The sequence below is a fragment of the Ixodes scapularis genome, unplaced genomic scaffold (genome assembly GCF_016920785.2).
Source record: "Ixodes scapularis isolate PalLabHiFi unplaced genomic scaffold, ASM1692078v2 PGA_scaffold19__2_contigs__length_565841, whole genome shotgun sequence".
Taxonomy (NCBI): Eukaryota; Metazoa; Arthropoda; class Arachnida; order Ixodida; family Ixodidae; genus Ixodes; species Ixodes scapularis.
This window is the reverse complement of record NW_024609845.1, coordinates 342,972-358,189: the sequence shown is the minus strand read 5'-3', so window position 1 is coordinate 358,189 and position 15,218 is coordinate 342,972. Positions and strand designations below refer to the sequence as shown.

At 44.7% G+C, this 15,218-nt stretch overlaps 1 protein-coding gene across 1 annotated transcript in view; it reads right to left on the bottom strand.

The window, feature by feature from the left end:
* LOC115320756 (zinc metalloproteinase/disintegrin-like) overlaps nucleotides 1–15,218 on the bottom strand; it is a 110,452-nt gene that overhangs the window by 31,949 nt on the left and 63,285 nt on the right. Inside the window, 2 exon segments of the mRNA XM_040210337.1 lie at nucleotides 5,164–5,302; nucleotides 14,346–14,510. Of these exon segments, the coding sequence (XP_040066271.1) occupies nucleotides 5,164–5,302; nucleotides 14,346–14,510 (304 nt within the window).

The window sequence follows — 15,218 nt, the reverse complement described above, 5'->3', positions numbered from 1 at the left end:
TCGAATGGGATCATCCGGAACCAATACAAGCAGCCGTGAAGTTCCTCGAGTGGCCGCTGCGGGAAATATGGCGGCGTTGCGATCGCCATTAGCTCGGTTCTCGAGTACGGATCGGTGCCACGTTTTCAATGCAGGCTCTATGGCAGTTTCCCAACTGATTGGTTCTAGTAGCGTTGACTCTCAGGTATATAATTAACGTTTCTCAAATATTCGCGGCTCTGCGATTCGCGTCGGCCATGTCTACGCTCGCACCACCCTCTCTTTGTTGTCGTTCCAAGCGCTGGAGCGCCTACACTCTTAGAAAAAATGGAGGAAAAAAGTAGCAACGGCGCGTCTTCCTCCCTTCTACTGACGCGCCCCCAAGCGGACACGAGAAACAGGGAGGAACGAAACGTTTTCCTCCGTCTCCAGGCAGACGGGAGAAACCTTTCGCCCTCCCGACTCCTCTTCTTTCGGTTTCGTTTTACGAGCAGGTCGCGCACGTTGTTTAATAAATAGCTGTTGAGTTCATTGAGCTTCAGCGGCAGCAAAGGCCGCCTGTAATTCCGTCTTCTAGTCTAAGCGTGCAGAACATTTCGGTTGCATTGACGTTTTTATCACTAAATTTATCAAACGAGCAAACGAAGCCGCTAGAAACAGCGAAGTTCCGGAGCAGTGCCAGCTGCGCCACGTACACTGGGGGATGGCCGTCTCCGGATAGCAGGACTCGCGCGGCACGGAACAGTGGAACAGTCACTACAGCTATAGTAGCCAAACCACGCGGAACTGCGGCGACGTTTTCGACGTTATGGAATGGAAACCGCAGGAACTGCGTCCAAGACAGACAGGTTTTGCTGCCGGCTGCCTGGGTGCCTTCCGTGCTGGGTTCGGTTCTGTTCCGATGCCGAGTGCAACCGGCGTTCAACGTGGTTCTGTATTTCTGCGTGTCAGCAACATAGCTGCAACATCGTGATGGCAGTGTTGTGGGTTGTGAAGCGAAGACTGGAATTATCGCCGATGTGACTGTGTGTTCGCGTATCACTGGTGTAACAAGAAGATGAGACTGTAAACTGTTGGGCATTGATGCCGCTGGTCGGGCCGTGATTGGAGCGGGCTTGGTGTCGCAGGTTGACATTCCGCTTTACATTAAAGTGTTCAATACTACTTGAGGGATTACGTGCAATCGATCAACGTGCGGATAGTCATGTTGGAACGCTGGTCTGAACAATAGAAGCTCCTATCGCTATCGTACAGTGGCCAATGTGACTGTCGGAATTGTCTTGTCCCCGAGAGCGATTGAGCTCTGAGGCCAGGACTGAACAGTACGAAATCGTGACGGAAAGTACGCATATTTACAGTATGGAATTTCGGCATTAAAAAACAATAGTAGGTAAAATCGAAAACAAAAGCTACCCTTTATTTTGCTGTTTAAATATACTACGGCTCCTGGAGAAACTGCCTTCCAAGTGGCGCGCTGGGATGAGCGCTACAAGTTTTCGGGCTCGCCACGGCGTAGCTCCGTACCCTTAACACCTGCCGCAAGTCGCGGCTTTGACTGCATTCAAGTTGATCGAAAAGCGATTTCTCAGCCCGTGAAGCATCACTTCCACCTGAGTGAATATCCGCTCTACAGAAATTAATTCAAGACTGCAATTGCAGCTTTGCGCGAACAGCACAAATAGAAAAACCAATAGAAATACAGGCTACGACGTGCCGTGTGGGGAAACAAACTCATGGCTTCGAACCGCATTGGAGCGGCTTGATTTATTGGCTTTCAAATAATTACGGCATGATCGAGCGTTTACTTCTTAATAAGAGATTAATCCCCTGAGCCATTCAAAATACTCTCAGAGGTATGACATTGCTCGGAAAAAATCAACATGCTGGGAATATTTTTTGTTGCTTAGGGAGTCACCGAAAAGTTCCGTACGTTCAAAACGACCAGTATAAAAGACGGAAACGCAGAGCACGGGTGGAGTGTTCGGGTCAGTGTGGTGTTCTGTTGTAGTGACATTTGTGTGTGCCGTGTATGTGCTCAATGTATGTTCACCTGATGTTAGTAATAAGTGTAATAAGCGTAATGTGTGTATAGATAGTAGAGGATCCCCAAGCGCCGTAGCGGCCTGAGAAGAGGTAATTATTTTTTGTAGAACATAAATTGGGCGGTACCTAGCGCCACCTACCCTAGCTACGTGCAACTACTCTGCTTGACCCCGCCATCTGGTGGCTAGCGAATTAACCCTTCCCGCTACGCGATGAACGTAACGTTGCGATGAACAGCGGCTTCGTGTTCTTTCGAGAGCGGCTTTTGGTTTCGCGGATTGAGTTTGCCCTTGTCCGTGATGTGCGGTTGACGAAGGAATTGTGACTCGAGGAACACCAAAGGTAAGACGCAAAGTGCGCGAAGTAACTGGGTATCGGTTGTCTCTGTTTAACATCGCAGTGCTGTCGACGAGAAGACTGAGTAGCTGCTTTCGAAACGGAAGTTTCTGAACCTGGGGGGGGAATCTGGCTTCGGAAATAAACACAGTTTGCGGAAAGCTCGTGTTACGCTTTTATCTGCTGCTCTCGTCTTGTACGAGACACGTAGCGTCCTCGTCAAGCCTTATTGGGCTGGATTTGCTCGATTCGGGGCCGCCATATTGAGATGCAAGCGACGGAGGAACTTTGCTTCCCTTCTTCAGGGACGAACGTTTCTCCCTTTCTAAAGGAACATAGGTTACAAGACCGTTCCTCCCCTAAGGGAGGACTATCCGTGCCCTTTTTTCTAAGAGTATAGTTTCCTTTCCTTCCGCTTTGCCGGGGTGGCGGTTCCGTCGCGTGTGCCTACTTTCCGCAGGGTGTCCGTTCCGTCGCACGCGTACTTTTTTTTTAATAAATAAAACCTTGAGACAAGTAATCAAAAGGGGACATACACACCACCGTCTCTTTTTTGAGACGATGGTGTGTATGTATGTCTCTTTAGTTTCCTTGTCTTAAGGTTTTATTTAATAATTACGATCGCACACCAACTCGCCTGCGTTGTGACTCTTATTTCAGTGTCTAATTCCCTCCCGCTCCTCGACGCGGAACTGTGTCCCGTGCTAAACAGCTTCACTGGTCATCCACCTTCATAGAGTAGAATAGCTCATGATCTTTTCTCATGTTTTTTTGTGTATTTTAGCATTGTACAAGTGTCGTGCTGTCTGGGCGGCGCAAGCATCTCATGCTCGCGCCCAATGAACTTTTGTAAGTAACAGTTAAATCTATCTCCATCAGCCGAACGTCCCAGATCCGTTTTCTCTTCACCCGCGGGTAGGGGGAAAGCGTTCCGGAATAGAAGCCAACGTATGACTGTTGCTGGAAAAGCCCGGCCTAACAATACCCTCGACACGCTCTTGTCCTCTGATCTCAAGTGTGCAATTTCATGAAGTCCGCACACTCTGATCCTCTTCGACGGGGTCGTCATTGCCGCGACGCGTTCCAAGGAACGAAACCCATCACTTTCTCAGTCCGGTGTGCGTCGGAGGATCACCGATTATTTCACGTTACTGCAGAATTCATAATGAAAGGCAATATGGCCATACCGGTGAACCGAAATCCGCGCCGAAGAACAACCGGTGTGAGTTCCGCAGCCGCTCACACGGCAAAGCCCTATCACAGCAATGCCCGACGCTGAACACTTTTGTTTCGCCACCCAGCCGCCCTGAATGCCCTCTGCGTCTGCTCCTGATCGTACGGAGCAAACACAAATGTGCAATGTAACGTGAAAAAGAAAATGATTTTGCTGACACGTGACCCGTATCACTCGAACACTCGGTGTTTACCAAATCTAGTTGATGTTTACGTTCTCCTTGATTACGTGTGTGTTTTTTTTTTCTGACTGGACTTCAAACAAATTACGTGATGCCCTCTCCATGTCTTCTAACCTTCTTGTATTATACTACTACGCTTCCATCTTCTTGGACCTTGAACCAGTATGGCAGCTGGGGATCTGTTTGGGACCGAAGGTTGTCGTGGCGTCCAATTTGTCGCGAATATAAGACAAGCGGACGATTTGGGCAGAGATTATGTTTTTGTTTTTTTTAAATATTTTTGTTTTTGCGAAGGCCTGATTTGAGGCGGATGCCACGGCGAGCTTGGGGGGGACGGCAGCAACGAGGGCGTTGGAAGGCGGAATAAAATTCGAACCGAGGCGTCTTAGTTGCAGTGTTTTGTTGTAAAGGTCGAACTTTGTCGCTGTGCCTGCGCGGTAAACGGAATGCCGTGTGCATTATTTGCTTTTATTTAAGTGTCACCTCAAATTCAAACTTTGTTTCTTCATAAAGCAGTTGATTTTTTCACTTACACCGCCTCGGTCTCGTTCCTGTCGCCTCGAAGTAAATCCACCACTATGGAGTTGACATACCTCCCAAGAGATTTACCGATATATTTTAAAAAGTCCAAAGACGCAAATGCTCGACAAGGTTTCCTTATTTCCTATCTAAATACGAACACGCATTTTATAATAGTGGGGTTTAATAGAGGTCATACAAATGAGTAATAACATTTATGAACTATGATTCTTAAAAATATTTTCTTCGAAAACCCCCAAAAAATAGGTAGTTTTAAAAAGATTACTTTTAGACTTGCAACTTTCTCAATTTTCGGCATTATTAAGTTAGAATATTGCAGGAGATGATGCGCGCAACCGAATGATATGAATATATTTATAAAGCTCCTTTGGGGTTTCCAGGCATATGATAAGTATAACTTAAGAAGTTCGCAGATATCAACCTGTCAATGTTCACTCAATATATACCCAGAAGGTAAGTTTAGCGGCTGTAATAGAACAATATAACACCTAAAATATAATAATATTAAAAAAACTTTCAGTGTCCGTATTGTTCTGAGCAAAATAAAGTAACGCAGAGGCAACAGCCATGGGCGAAGACGTGAGGGTAACATGCTACCCCTCGACAGTCGGGAAAAAAACTCATTTCCATCGCGGCCGTTTTTGTGCTCCATAATAGGAGAACCAAAAGTTAATCGAACCAGCGGTTTTCACTTTTCTTCTAGGTAGAACTTTTAACACAACATAAATGTTTTTTTTACAGAAATCTTGAAATCTGACTTTCTCTTATTGCACGATTTGAGATGAAATCACGCATGTATTGATTGCTAGGTCACTCCGAATACTGAAATAATTGCTTTGCTGCCTCTTACAGATGAGCCCGTTATTCGAGGGACGTGAGGATGGAGCCTCTTGCATAACGCTGTCATGTTCAGTCCCACGCCCGGAAGTTTGCCCGGTGCTTGGAAGGCTGTCTTCGACTTCACTTTGTAACATTCTGCCGTCTGACGTCTGAAAATATTCGAACGTTTATGAGCATCAATGCTAAAAATGAGTATACACAACCCACATTATGCTTATGGGTGGTCTAACGATTCATAATCATATTATTTTAACCTTATTAAAAAAGTCAAAAACAAAATGTGCCGCGTATTTTGAAATGAGCTGCGTTTCTGTTTGCCAGTATTTCTGAGCCAGGGGGACACGCAACACGTAATTTTTCTCCCAAATGTTTTCGTGAAATGAAGGTTCATTTAAGCATACTCTGTTGCCACTGGTGGGTGTTCGCACGATCGTTTAATATAAAAAATAGTGCGCGTGCGGGCGAGCTAGTGAAAATTGATGACAATGAAAAACCTGAGACTGTGCCACACAAAAATGAAGTGACTTTCGAGTCAAAGGAAAGTACAACATAGGGGTTGGACCCTGCATGTACATAGGCGTCTATGACGACCCGTCGCCGGATGCAACCATGGGATCGCTTGATAAGGACATGTGATTGTCTACTCACGCTCGTTGCGCGTATGTAGAAGTCGTAAGAGGTTACATTCCCGTCGTCCAGCCCGTGAGGCTGAACGACGAGCATCAGGCTGCAAATCGAGAGGGCTTCGACTCGGTTTGCATGCTAATATAGATACATTTTTATTTTTAATTGATTTCTTATCAGTACACTTACAAATGCTTATGTTAGTGACTTATGTTGTGATGGCAACCGTGTGTCAGTTCTTCATATATTTTTTGCAACGTTAGTGTCGTCTAATGAAAACAAGCCCTATAACATATTCCTCTTTAAAATGATATTCTGTGATGCCACGTATACATCTTTCGAAAAAACGCTCCTAGGCCGCCGCTATTTTGGTGATGCTGATGTGGCTGGTGCGACTCTTGCGCCCTCTATCAGCTAGAAAGTTTCTGCCACTCTCTAGGACTGTGAAGAGCCGCTCAGCGCGGTTTTCTAGCTACGTTTTTGCGGTTTTCTATTCGATGTTTTCTAGTCCCTCTTAAACATTTCCACTTAATCTTTTTTTTTTTTATGCGTGCTGCCTATTCTTTTTGTGTTATCTTCCATTGCGAGAAATAGGGCTGGTAAGTGCCTGCCATTCAAGCTTTTTTGCTCGACATTCACGGGAAACGAAGGAGGTGAAAAACGTCGAACGGCCCTCGACGCGATTTCGCGAACATTGTTCTCCCCCCTCCAAGAGATAATCCGCGTAGAATCCTGTCATCTCTGAAAATACTTGTCCGGGTTTGGGGTGGGAAACGGTCAGTCGCGTTCGTTCCTTTGCCTTAGTGTTGTGAAAAAAGGAAGCTTTCCCCAAAACGTGCCCCAAAACGAAGTCATCTTGGATTCCGTCGGATCGTCAGGATGTGACTGTCATCGACTGTGACTGTGTTATTTGAGATCTTTCTCAAATAAATTATTTTCAGAAAACGCTGCATCGTCTGGTACGAACAATATATTGTTCGAATTTAAACACTTGCTTAGACGTATGTCCGTGTTCTGTCCATCGGTAAACACGTTATTTGTGAGCCTGAAACAATGCATGCCTTTCGGCTATCTTCCGTCGTAAATTATTTTTGACAGCTAAGCGTATTGTCCTTTGACACGCCGCTAATCACGCGGCGCCGTCAAAACTTATCGTAAAAAAACAAAGAAAAACTAGAACTATACATTCCAGTCGAATTCGAATTCGCGTACCCAACAAAAATAGTTTATAGGATTTTTATTATTTTTTTTCAATAGTACAATGTTTCTTATTGATTTCGGGAAAATACATGCACCGTGCAACACAAGAAACACCGGGAAAAGACGAGAATTCAGCCGCAAGCAGTGTTTAAGAGAACGCCTACGCAGGCTGCGCCTATCAAAATCACAGTCCACTTGGTTAGGGTTAACAGGGACGCCGGTGAGAGTCTAGCCTCAAACCCAGTAACTGTGGGCTCGAAAACGGTTGGCTGCCCCTGGGGTCGAGTGTTTCTTGGAAAGCTGTATACATTGGTTGCGAAATGAACTCATTTTTTTTTCTGTGCTAACGTAATGAAGGATATCTGGCGCGCCAAAATAGATGTTTCAAGAACAATTTCGACCAACTGGGGATTTCGTGACGCGTTGTTGACATACCAAAGTCGCGTGTAACCGAAATCTCGGTTGCACGGCTCCTTTTTCCGCTGTAAGCCTCTATCAGGTTACGGACACCTCGGCCGGGAATTAAACCAGCCACCTGGAGTACCCAAGACCGGCGCTTTGTTTCGGAGCCATCGAGGTGGCAAAGCATTTGAAATAGCTTCCTAGGAATATAGATATTTGTTCCATGCATTTATATTGACCGTCCCGATTGCTGATGTCCTGTTAAGACAATAGCCAGCCTCGTTCGCGTCTAAACGAAATGTAAACCTTCGCCCCTTTGCGTACAACGATTGTAACGTTTTACTGTCTAGCATTTATTGATGTGGTATGCCCAAAACAACTTCTTGGGGATTCCTTTGACCTCCATTCCCCGATGGCTGTGATAACGGGCGCGGGTCGGAACGCTCGGTCCTTCGTTGTGAGCTCCAACTGTTTCGAAAAGCGAAGTCTCACTCTTTTCCGGGTGTAAATGACTCGTAACAGGGGAGGAGGTTTCGTCTCTTCTTTTCCCGCTTTTGGGAGGAAGACTCGTCCGGCGACATCGAAAGGGGAAGGGTTTCGGTGACCTCCCCGATACTTCCTTGATCTTTTGCTTTCCGGAACGCCGTGTCTTAGCTTACCGGCGCAGGGGGGAATTTCGCATGGAGATATAGCTGAGTGTATTTAAGAGTGTCCATTGAACGCTATTGGACTCTGCCCTTACCTGTGTCCTTTCTTCCGCAATTGAGGAGGAGATCAGACCGTGTCCCCCTAATCAGCTAACTTTAGAACTACGCGTATGGGGACAACCAATAACAATCACTCAGACGTCGGGTGACCTAACCGAATGCCGAGTCAGCGTTGGGCTGGCGTTGGTGTTCTCCTGGGGAGTGGGGGGGGCTCTTTTGTTACCCCTCCGGCCTGCACGAACAATGCACGGTGCGTATGCCCAGCATAAAAGCCGAAAGGGGTCAAGCTCGCATCCTCTGACGACTGTCTTCGGGAGAGATCTGACACTAAGAATAAACGTCACCTCGTTTATTGTTAATATTTTTGCGTTAAGACGTGAGCATGCCCACAAAGCCTGTGGGCATGTCCACGGACCTTTTGTTTGGTAAACACCGAGGTGTGGAGACAACAAACGGGTCAGAGCACCCCTTATAGTTCGATCTCCTCGCCAATAATCAAGAGTGAGACAAGGAAGTCGATCATTGGCATCGACGGAGGAATTTATCGAAACGACCCGCGGTAATCGCGACCTGTTCCCACATTTGCTAGTTTTGTGGTTGCATTTTTATTATTCTGGGCGACTGCACTTAATTTTATTTTACTTTTTTAATTGTCTCTAGATATTCACCAAAACGTGAGTGGGCCTTGACTAATCAACGTATGTTGGCAATTCATCCAAGCGCATTTTATGCACCCTTGTAGAGACAAAAATATCCCTTATTTGAATTGAAATAAAAGTTTAATTTGTGCTTTAATTTTACTTTGAATTTCAATATAATTAGTATTGCAAAGGAACATGAGTACCGAAGCAACGTGATTCCTCGAAAGCACATTCCTACATTCGTTTCTAGGGTTCATTTTATACGAGATGCCTATTTTTTTAAACATTTCACATCATGTAAAATATGTTTGGGACACGTAAAGTCAAGAAATTTTAATTAACTCGCTACCAATTGTTACAAATAAATCTGTATTTTTCGCGCTCTCTTGTTCTAACTGAACTGTGGCCATAAGTGGGCAGGAGATTCTTTTCAGCACTTGAAGGGGCACTCAAGTGGTTTTTGGGGAAGCTACTTTTTGGTGCGATGGTGTTAAGGAAGTGTCAGTGAACGAGTATCTTCAGTTTTAGGAGGCAGAACCGCCTATTAATCACGCAGGAATAATATACGTGCGGATTCTTTTCTCTTCCTGCGTCGACCAGTGAAATTATCGTATGTTTGAAAATTGTTGGCGTCCTTTGCAAAGTTTCGCTAAAGAAACAATTTTCAGTTCGCTAAGATATGTTGTGCATGATAATTTCACAAGACGTAAAATAGTTCTAGTTTAGAACACGCGATACTGCAATTATCGTTTCACAAACAAGGGAACACGTTTTCTCCTTGCCTTCCTCCGCGGGGGGTGAATTTCCCGTTCCCTCGGGATGCGTGGAAGCGCACCGTGTCATGAACTCTTTGCCTCCATTTTTTCGGGAATTGTGTTCGTGGGCCCGTTCGCTCACATGCGTCCATAGCGACCACAACAACTGGAACAACCGAAACAACCGTTGCAACCGACGGTTGCAAAGGTCTGCAACCGTCGGTTGCCATAGCGACGGAGGGACGCACGCATGTGTCGTTCACGACGCAAGGAGTTGCAACGAGCCCAACTTTTCCCGCTGCGTTGGAAACAATTGCAGCGACAGACCAATCACAGGTCCAGGAGAACTGATTGCGCGCGTTGCATGCCGGTGGTGCCGGTCGCGAGCCGGCTTCTTCTATCTGCAAACATAGCGTCGGTGGTGATCGTCGACGCGAACGGCGTGGTGAAAGCTCATCGTTCTGCGTAAAAGCGCTATATTTGACTGTGAATTGTCGTCCTGTGTCGCTATTATAACACAGCACGTACTAGCAGAGAAAATCCACCTACTCGTGCGACGATGTCGAGGCGGCACTCTCAAGACAGCAGAAACGCACGTGCCGTCGTGTTTGTTTACTTCGACTACAGTGGTGCTTTCTAAGCATTTGTTTCCTCGCACATCGACCGGATTTCTTATTTGGTGCATTTCATGCGTGTGCCCAAGTTCAAGGTATTACTGGCGCGTACCGTATAAAGGATGCGAATTTTCACACGTTCTCATCACCGGAGAAAAGTGATTAGTGTTAGCAATCCTGAACGATCGCAACGTCTCTATGAGCACGAAATCATATTTCTACGTTGCTATATCGCTGCTAAGATTACATCGTTTTTTATAATCGTAGAAAAGGCGTGTGGCGATATTTGTACTATTGGCGAAGTCGTGTATTAGAGTCGTGATCGTCCGAGACGGCGTACTGAATCGTTTTCTTTTCTTTTTTTTTTTCATCCACTGTACCCTGCAAGTCTATCATGAAAAAATAATAAAGCTTCAGGCTATAGAAAACTGTCTGTCTATATTCTTTTACGGCATTGAGTGGCAGTGCGTCCCCTTCTTAGAGGCGCCGCTGAAACAGCTGACGGCGGCATAGAAGCGGTCGCTGTTCTGACGACCCGCAGCGCTTGTTGCAGTGGTTGCAGGTGTGTGTACGCACGGCGCAGAGCGGTCGTACCGGTCGCTCCCGTTGCAACGGACGCAGTCGTAGGTAACGCGCTCGTTGCACATGTGTGAACCAGCCTGCCGTCCTCCCGAGGCGAAAGTCAACTTGGCGACATCGTTTGACATCACGCACCAGAGGTTACGCTGCGATGCCAAATGTTGGTTTGCTTACTACTTGCCCCAACCGGAAATCAAAAAATACCCGAAAAGGTCTACATTTCGTCGTCCTCGAAAACCGAAAACGACTCCGAAGTGCTGCTATCGTCCACATCGCACGTCGGAGTGGCGTCATAGAAAATCTTCCCCAGGTCGGCTGTCCGCCGAAAAATTTCAACCTCTAACGGCGTCAGGTCCTCGAGCGTAGAGAACTCCTTCATGATCGAAGCTCGAATAACAAAGAGGTTCGACCGGTGCGGCTACCTTGGAATCACTGCGCGACGGAACATCGTCTAACGCCGTTGGCCCGAGATCGTTTTGATATGCGAGTGGTGACCAATGAGAGTGGTTTCGCTTTCGCATGGATCCGAGGTTTTGCGGCATTCAATTGCATTTTTATTAAAGATGTATTCACCGTGTGACAATATTTTTTTGGTTTTTAGGGATACGTAGGGTGCCTAGATTCAGTTGTCATCATCAAAACACGAACTCAAAAAACACTTGAGTGCCCCTTTAAGCTATGTCTGCAATTAGAGCGCTGTGGAATGAGAAGTTAGCGCTTAACGATATCTCTATCATAGCGCCGTAAAATCACTCGTGTCTTTCAAAAACGCAAATATTATAATCCGCTTCACCTTTACGTGGAAATATTATTTACCTCAGCAGTACATTTCATCGCGGTTAAGTTAATATTCGTGGGCTGATAACTACAGCCTGTAAAACTAATGTTTTTTTTTATGATCCGTGTTTACCAGGGTTATCGGAAGAGTGGAATCCTCGTCCTGCACCAACGGCATACACGGAAACCACAGATACTTAGGAACGCTGTACCAACACTAGGGTTACTTTCTGTACTAACTGTACATTGACTGAAACCTTTTCACATTTATTGTAACGAATACAGTCAATTTACGGAGCCGACTGAAACTAACTGCATTTTCTATATACCAGAAACGTACTCTTTCAAATATGCTATTTAGTATCTCTAAATTCTAAATAGCTACTGAGAAAATGAGAACTAAAGCCGATGCTAAAGCATTAAAAAAAATTTTCCAACTCTCAGTGGCATGAAGTCACTGGTAAGCTTGAACTCGCTGTATATGAAAGAGAGTATGATGAGAATAATTGTTCCTACTGCGGAGAAGGAGATGGAGTGAGCTTCCACAGCATTACTTACACAATAATAAGTTAATTTTAATCAAGCGAGAAATATCTCTCCAATCTACAGAGGGTAACAATTCCTGCCGTTTATTTCACACGTTCAGTGTTGCTAGAACAGACTTTCAGTCTGAAGAAAAAGGTGAGAATCAAGATTAACAGTTTAACTGCAAAATCTCGCAAAAAAATGTTCTGGCGTACCTTTACAGTTACTAGCAGCAAAACCTATTGGTTTGTTAAGCCAATTTTATGTCATATTAAAGTAAGAAAACAAATGGTGGACCTGAAGAGATATCAGCATTATCTATATTAATTTGAACAAACTAGAAGGCGAAGTACTGGACTTAGGTGTCATTTGTCTTTGCATTTCACGCTACCTTCTCTTGAACGATAATTGATATAAAAGTGAGTCAAACTTTTTTTTAATGACTACTTTTTCTCAGCTTCGCGCGTCCCAAACTCTCTAAAGGCTGTTTTCAGATAAGTTCGGCCGACCATGCGCGGTTATAATTTTGAATTTTGGAAAGATAAAAAAAAATATATATATATATATATATGGTTGATTCAGTGCCGAGAAAAACAAAAACAAATTTTGTCTTGCGAAAACATTTGATTTTATCTCGGGAAAAAAAATATTAAGCGGACTCAAACCGAAGCGGTTTTTGCGGATTTGGCAAATTTGCCATTTTGGGCAACTCCTTCAAAACAACTGCTGCTGCTACGGGTCCAGAAATATTTAATAACAAACTAAGCTTAGAATAAATTGAGTCAAATTAATTAGCGTGGAGTATTGGCCCTGTGAATTAGCAAAAAACTACTCTAAAATACGGCACAATGCGCAATAATGCGGATGTTTTCTTTTTTTCGCATCTATACATGCTAGGGTTTTCAAACGCTGCCAGCGTGTTGCCATATATATATATATTTAAACGCTGCTATAAATATTGGTTTCCTGGTTAACGGTAAGAAAATAATAAACGCTGAAATGGCGCGATTGTACTATATGCGGATTATTTTAAAAGTTATATAAAATATGTTTTAACTCTTCTATGGTGTGTATGTACTAACAAAACCTTCAAAAGCATGTTGCCTCAGTTTTGTGACTTTGAAGTTCTAAAGTGAGAAATCGGAGCAAATTGAGGCTACCTCAGTACGGCGAATAGGGCGTGTGCATACCCTTAGTTGACATGTTAATTATTATTACAGGGCGTACAAATGCACCGGGGTTGTGAGAGGGAAACATAGTGACGACATACATGCAGATAGTGATTTCAAAAGGATAATTCTGGTTTCGTTTGAGTACTAGATTTGAAAAAGAATGAGCATGGGCCAGAGGCATCCAAAGAGGTTATCATGTCCCATACTTCGCAGGATCTGCTTTCAATAGGCTGTGAGCAACGTGCTACTATGCAGATTCTTTGTCTACGTCACGTAAAGAAATATGGTGGCTTGCTACGACTTTGCACGCGAGTCAGACCACTGACCCAACGAGTCTCTGCCCTCGGGCAGGGGGTGTCCACCAGCACCCGAGACCACCGGCTGCGTGGTAAAATAAACTGCTTTATTTTTTTCTTTTTTTTTTCTTTTCGGAAGTGTTCAAATTTGGAATAACGCTGTGCTATACGATTTTAAGCTGCATTCTTATACCCCAACCTCTGTTCATTTAGCGCTGACTTTTGACTTTCTCTGTTATACTCCCCTCGTGTAGCAAGGGATCAAAGTGATGAGTGTGTTTAAAATATCTTTATACATCGTTTGACATAAGGTCAGAGCGAAGTCGACGCCACGAGTCTACAGGGCCACTTAAACAACGCTAGGAGTGCAACGTCACGCCGTTCTTTCCCTTTTTGTGCCATGTCCTTCCCGGCTCAAGTAATCGAGTTCAGCGACTTCGCATCAACTTACCGGTTAAGTGTACGCGTCTGTGGTTTACTGTATTCTAGCGTTTGACTGCGCTCTGACCTGAGAATATATGAAGTATAGATAGAAGGCTACGTTTCGCGAAATTTAGACAGAGACAAAAAAAAAAAATCATGTGGCATGCACATTGTAGTAATGTTGACATATGTGCTAGTTGGTAGTCTAACATATTTAAATATTTAGCGCACAAAGTAGAGAGAAGAACAGGACAAAGAAGGGCGCTCTTTTCTGCCCGGTTCTTCTTCTACCAACGTTGTTCGCTAAATACCTTAAAATGCGTACAGATTGGTTCGAATATTTTGGATCCGCTGCCTTAATGTTTCTGATAGTTTTTTCTCTTAGATTTTATTTTAATTTTTAAGCGAAGGCAGTTTCAGGACGTAGAGAAATATACATTCTCTAAAACGTATGCCAATAAGAAGAACGTTACTTACCCTACAAAAACCCTCATGTGTTGGAGAGAACAGTGTGAAAAAAAACCTTCATTTTTGCCGCCCAGTGAAGGTGCCATGAGATATCCCCACGCCGCCGAACATCGTTCCCATGTCACGTTTGGAACATGGTAGGATGGAATTTTCCCATCGTGAGGCATTCCGAGTCTGTGAATGACAAATGCCGCTGAGGACTGTGAAGTGTGAACAACGCAAAATTCACACTCTCACAAGCAGGTGTATCACGGGAACAATATGTTAGTAAATACATTTCTGCATTTCCATCGCACCAAAACATAGAAGTTTTATATATTCTAAAAAGATAGTTATTTCTCTATTCTGATTAAGCACCAAGGCGGCTGTTGTTACGCCGCGCTGCATAGTTAAAATGTTATCTCTGTCACCTTATTTTTTTTTAACCTGTCGCATATATTTATATTTAACACATCGATATCAATCACGCACAATTAAAACAAACCTGTTTCACTTGACATTTATCTGATCCCTCTTCTGCGTATTGTCATCGTAGATCACACATCGCTTCTGGCCGGTTCCCTTTTCAGTGTTTGTGGGTTTGCGCGTGATTCGCTCGCATTCCCAAGCTACGAATATGCGCGTACTGGGCTGAGGAGTTCGCACGCTGGGTTGAGTGCTCGTAAATATTGGAATGGTGACAACGTACTGAAGCAGGCGACATGGTTAAATTTGAACGTTTCTAAACACCAAGACAGAGGGTACAAAGAGGGGAGAAACACACGACGCGTGTAGGCCGACCCGTTGTTTCCGAACAAGTCCGCGCGAGGTGTGGGCACTGCGCGTGCGTAGAAACCAGACTCGCGTGAAGTGGAGCGTCTGCGCATGCGCGCTGCCAAGAGC